We start from the raw sequence: 6,083 nt of genomic DNA, 5'->3' as shown, positions 1-6,083 counted from the left end.
TTGAATATATCCTGCCACTCCTTTCTGGTCTGCCAAGTTTCTGTGGATAGGTCTGCTATGAACCTCATCTGTCTTCCCTTGTAGGTTAAGGACTTTTTTTCCCCCCTTGCTGCTTTCTTGGTTCTTTCCTTGTCTGTGTACTTTGTGAATTTGACTATGATGTGCTTTGTTGATGGTCGGTTTTTGTTGAATCTAATGGGAGTTCTCTGCGTGTCCTGGATTTTGATGTCTGTGTCTTCCCCAGGTTAGGAAAGTTTTCTGCTATGATTTGCTCACATAAATTTTCTACCCCTTTTACTGTCTCTTCATCTTCTGGGACCCCTATGATTCTGATGTTATTCCTTTTTAATGAGTCGCTGAGTTCTCTAATTCTTATATTATGCTCTTTTGCCTTAGTTACCCTCTTTTTTCCTGCTTCATAATTATTGATAAGTTTGTCCTCTATATCACTGATTCACTGTTCTACTTCATGCATCCTTGCTGCCATGGCATCCATTGGAAACTGCAGCTCAGTTATTTTTATTTCATCCTGACTGGCTTTTATTTCTTTTATCTCTGCAGGAAGGGATTCTAATCTGTTTTCACCCCCAGCTAGTGTCCTTATTATCGTGATTCTAAATTCTTGTTCAGACATCTTGCTTGTATATATATCGATTAAGTCCCCAGCTGTCATTTCTTCCTATCCTTTTTTTTGGGGTGAATTCCTTTGTTTTGTCATTTTGGAAGAAGAAAAATAATTAATAAAATAAAAATTTTAAATTAAAAACAACACAAAAAAATCAAATAAAGGATGCTAGGTCCTAGGTTGTTTTGTTCTGGTTGTTGAAAGAGGCTTGATAGAATAGAGGAAGAAGGGAAAGAAAATAAAGGGAAAAAAAGGAAAATGTTTGAAAATTTAAAAAATGAATACAATAAAATAGAATAAAATGAAATGATGAAAGTAAAGTGGAACAAAAAATTCACAAAAAAGTAAAAAATATTTTAAAAATATAAAAAGAAGCAGCCCTTCTAAATGTTTTGGATTAGAAATACCTGTAAGCACTTGTACTAATACCAAAGCACTACAAAATGCAGACCAAAAAAACAAAACAAAAATAAACAAACAAACAAAAAGCGCCCCAAAGAGCAGTGTCAAACACCAGTGTCAATTTCCCTGAGATTGTGTAGTGTTTATATATAATCCTGCATAAAATGAGATAGGATGACAGTATTTTTTAAAAGTTGTTTATAGTTTAATGATTGAGAGCTGCATTGTACATGAATGCCATCTATGGGGTCACTGATGATGCATGATTTTGTGCATTTATCTAAAATATGTTTATCAAAATTTGAAGTCTACAGTTAAGAGTTATATTTGAAAAGACATTCAAATTTATTTATTTTGAGAGAGAGAGAGAGAGAGAGAGAGAGAGAGAATTTTAAGCAGGCTTTGTGCTGTCAGCATAGAGTCCAACACAGGGTTTGAACCCATGAACCATGAGATCATGACCGAAATCAGGAATTGGACGTTTAACTGACTGAGCCAACAGGCACCCCTATATTTGAAAAGACTTTAAGGAGACAGCCCACATATTTGAGTGAACACATATTTCCACTGAGGAGAAAAGTCAGAAAACCAGACAGTGATGAAACCCATGAAGAAAATTAATACACTTTGAAAAACTTTCTGATTGTAAATATTTGACTTTAATTTAGAATGTCAGAATGTAATTCTAGCAATTACACAGTTTATCAATATCCTAAAGAGAATTTCTTGCACTTATTTGAATAAAATAGGATGCTTCTAAGTGCCCTTTAATTAGAATAATTTTTTCCTTAAAGGGAGAAGAATGTTTCTTATTCAATATATTTCCTTAAAAGAGTATTTTATGGTGATCATGGATTTATCATTTATCTCTAAATGTTCTTGCTCCTCTAACATTCTTCAGCTGAGTATCTTTAAAGTGTGTATAGGAAGAGGGTACCTGGATGGCTCAGTTGTTTGAGTTGCTGACTTGATTTCTGCTCAGATCATGGTCCCAGGGTCATGAGATGGAACCCTGGATTCTCAATCCCACTCCCTCTGCCCCCTCCTCCACTCCTGTGGACTCTGTCTAAAATTTAAAAAAGAGAGAGAAAGAGAGAATAACAGAGAAACGAGTGAGGAAACAGTTCTAAGACAATTGAATTTTAGGCACAGAAATATTGTTGAAGGTACTGGAGTGTATGATCCTAAGTGTGAATATTTTCCTTGTGAACTGCTTGAATACACAATATGGACACAGTGCTGAATACCCATTGACTTGTTTACTTTCCCCAACCTTCTTTTCTTTTTCAAAAGGTGTCCAAGGTACATAGAACCACAAAATCTAACAAGGGTTTCAGAATTCTTCCTCACGGGACTCTCAGATGATCTAGAACTGCAGGCCCTCCTTTTTGGGCTGTTCCTGTCTATGTACCTGGTCAGCGTGCTCGGGAACCTGCTCATCATCCTGGCCGTCAGCTCTGACCCCCACCTCCACACCCCCATGTACTTTTTCCTCTCCAACCTGTCATTGGCTGACATCGGTTTCACCTCTACTACCATCCCCAAGATGATTGTGGACATCCAAACTCAGAGCAGAGTCATCTCGTATGTGGGCTGCCTGACTCAGATGTCTTTTTTTATGCTTTTTGGATGTTTGGATAGTCTCCTCCTGGCTGCAATGGCATATGACCGGTTTGTGGCAATCTGTCACCCCCTGCGCTACTTGGTCATCATGAACCCTCGCCTCTGTGGCTTGTTGGTTTTGGCATCACTTTTCATCAGCGTTTTGGTCTCCCAGATGCACAATTCGATCGTGTTACAACTTACCTACTTCAAGGATGTGGAAATTTCTCATTTCTTCTGTGACCCTTCTCAACTCCTCAACCTTGCCTGCTCTGACACTTTCACCAATAACGTAGTCATGTATTTTGTTGGTGCCATCTCTGGCTTTGTCCCTATCTCAGGGATCTTTTTCTCTTACTATAAAATTGTTTCTTCCATTCTGAGAATCCCATCAACAGGTGGGAAGTACAAAGCCTTCTCCACCTGTGGCTCTCACCTGTCAGTTGTTTGCTTATTTTATGGAACAGGACTCGGGGTGTATCTCAGTTCAGCTGTGTCAACTTCTCCCAGGAAAGGTGCAGTGGCCTCGGTGGTGTATATTGTGGTCACTCCCATGTTGAACCCTTTCATCTACAGCCTGAGGAACAGGGACATCCAAAGGGCCATGCAGAGGCTCCTCAGCAAAATAATCTAATCTCAGTACTGTGCTGTCCATTTGGAGTGTAGGTAGGAAAATGCAGCAAAACTAACCTAGACTTGCAAATCCTACCTCTCTCACCATATCATTTTTTTAGCTGTCATGGCTTTCACCCCTCTCCTTGCTGAACATTTCCATATTGCTTTTTTTCATATGTCTTCAGTGGGACAGAGAAAATATTCTGGGGTCCTTTGTATATCATAATCATTGCATGACTAAATCCTATTATATCTGTGGAGATTCTGTGCTTTAGCATTGGTGATCCAAGCATCCCAGAAAGATGAGAGGTTCTCTTTTTATACATTTAAATCACATTTCCCCCACAGTTCTTGTGTATTTTCCATACAGATTTCTCATTTATCCAATCAGGTTATGTGGGAGGATTCATGTCACTGGTTGTCAAACTTGACATTCATTCATTCATTCATTCATTTATCCTATTTATCTTTTCTTTCATTTATATTCAAGTATAATTAACATACAGTGTTATATTAGTTTCAGGTGTACATTATAATTATTCAACAATTCATACATTACTCAGTGCTCATTGTGATAAGTGTACTCTTAATCCCCTTTATCTATTTCACCCATCCTCTCACCCACCTCTCCTCTGGCAATCACCAGTTTGTTCTCTGTATTTAAAAGTCTGTTTTCTTGTTCATGTTTTTGTTTGTTCATTTGTTTTGTTTCTTAAATTCCACGTATGGGTAAATTCATATGGTATTTGTTTTGACTTATTTCACTTAACATTAAACCCCGTAGGTCCATCCATGTTGTTGGAAATGGCAAGATTACACTGCCTTTTTTATGGCTGAATAATATTCCATTGTATATAAATATACCAGTTCTTCTTTATCCATTCATCTGTTGATGGGCATTTGAGTTGCTTCTATACCTTGGCTATTATAAATAATACTGCAACAGAGGGGTGCAAATATATTTTTTAAAATTAACTAATTAATTTAAATTCAAGTTAGTTAACATATAGTGTAGTATTGGTTTTAGGAGTAGAATTTAGTGATTCATCACTTACATATAACACCCAGTGTCCATCCCAACAAGTGCCCTCCTTAATACCCATCACCCATCTAGCCCATCCCCCTACCCACCTCCCCTCCAGCAAGTCTCAGTTTGTTCTCTGCACTTAAGAATCTCTTATGGGTTGCCTTCCTCTCTGTTTTTATCTTATTTTATTTTTCCTTCCCTTCCCCTATGTTCATCTCCTTTGTTTCTTAAATTCCACACATGAGTGAAATCATATGATATTTGTCTCTGACTGACCTATTTTGCTCTATTTCCATCCACGTTGTTGCAAATGACAAGATTTCATTCTTATTGATTGCCAAGTAATATTCCATTGTTTATACATACCACACCTTCTTTATCCATTCATCAGTCTATGGATATTTGGGGTTTTTCCATAATTTGGCTATTGTTGATAGCACTGCTATACACTGGGATGCATGTGCCCCTTCAAATCAGCATTTTTGTATCCTATGGATAAATACCTAGTCATGCAATTGCTGGGTCGTAGGGTAGTTCTATTTTGATTTTTTGAGGAACCTCCATACTGTTTTCTAGAGTGGCTGAACCAGTTTGCATTCCCACCAACGGTGGAAAAGTGTTCCCCTTTCTCCACATCCTCACCAACATCTGTTGTTTCCTGCATCGTTAATTTTAGCAATTCTGAAAGGTATGAGATATCTCATTGTGGTTTTGGTATGTATTTGGGCATGCAAATATCTTTTCAAATTAGTGTTTTCATTTTCTTTGGGTAAATACCCAGTAGTGGAATTGCTGGATCCTATGGCAATGTTATTTTTAGAATACGGTTTTCCACAGTGATTGCTCCAATTTGCATTCCCACAAACAGTGCAGGAGGTTTCCTTTTTCTCCACGTCCTCAATAATACTTGTTACTTCTTATGTTTTTGATTTTAGCCCTTCTGACAGGTATCCAGTAATTTGCATTTCCCTGATGATTGGTGATGGTCAGCATACTTTCATGTGTTTGTTGGTCATCTCATGTCTTCTTTGGAAAAATGCCCATTTTTAATTGAAAAAAAGTTTTTGGGTGTTAAGTTGTATAATTTCTTTACATATTTTGGAAATCGACCCCTTTGTTGGGTATATCATGTCCTCTATACTCATCTTTGGCAGTGACACTAATATCTCCTCTACCCACTATGCTGACTTCAGTTTAATAATATTTTTGCTACTGCCCAAATATTAAAAGGCCCCAATACTCACCTTCTCCTTCTCCAATACATTTCTTCTACCTACTTGCCATTTGGCCACTACTCATCATGGCAGCGGGAATTGGAAACTGGAAAAGAAGAGAGCACATATCACATTTTACTACACAAACATAAATGCCTTTGGTTTTCCTATTCTGTGTCCTATAAATTCATCTTTATCATGACCCTAGTATCCTTTCCCCCTACTAATGTCTTTATACACCCTACTCTGAAATAACTTCAGTTTAATAACACAGTTTTTCTATGGGCTAACTATTCTAAATGCCTTAACACCCCACCTCTCCCTCTCATATCTACCTCTACTTATCTGTCATGTGCTCTCCCCTAAAAATAGCTTCTGTCATTTATCCACACACAGGTAAATAGCATTCTTTCCAGTATCCAATTTGATTGGGTATACCCTAAAGTTTTCTTCATATCACTTAATGACAAACTAATCTCCATATTCCTCAGCAGAGAGATCTCTGAGTCAGGAAGGATGCTTAGAGGGAATTTAGAAGGTTACATCCCACTATCCACATACATCTCACTTTATCCACTAGAAAAAAAAAAAAAAAACA

At 37.5% G+C, this 6,083-nt stretch overlaps 1 protein-coding gene across 1 annotated transcript; it reads left to right on the top strand.

The window, feature by feature from the left end:
* Window positions 1–2,276: 2,276 nt before the first annotated feature.
* Window positions 2,277–3,263, top strand: LOC109254153 (olfactory receptor 18). The gene has a single exon (XM_019427828.2). The coding sequence runs from the start codon at window positions 2,433–2,435 to the stop codon at window positions 3,261–3,263; it is 831 nt and encodes a 276-aa protein (XP_019283373.2). The 5' UTR covers window positions 2,277–2,432.
* The last annotated feature ends 2,820 nt before the right edge of the window (window positions 3,264–6,083 follow it).

Source organism: Panthera pardus, unplaced genomic scaffold, assembly GCF_024362965.1.
Source record: "Panthera pardus isolate Hobbes unplaced genomic scaffold, ASM2436296v1 HiC_scaffold_8, whole genome shotgun sequence".
Lineage (NCBI taxonomy): Eukaryota > Metazoa > Chordata > Mammalia > Carnivora > Felidae > Panthera > Panthera pardus.
Note: the sequence above shows the minus strand (reverse complement) of the source record. Positions and strands in the feature narration are given on the sequence as shown.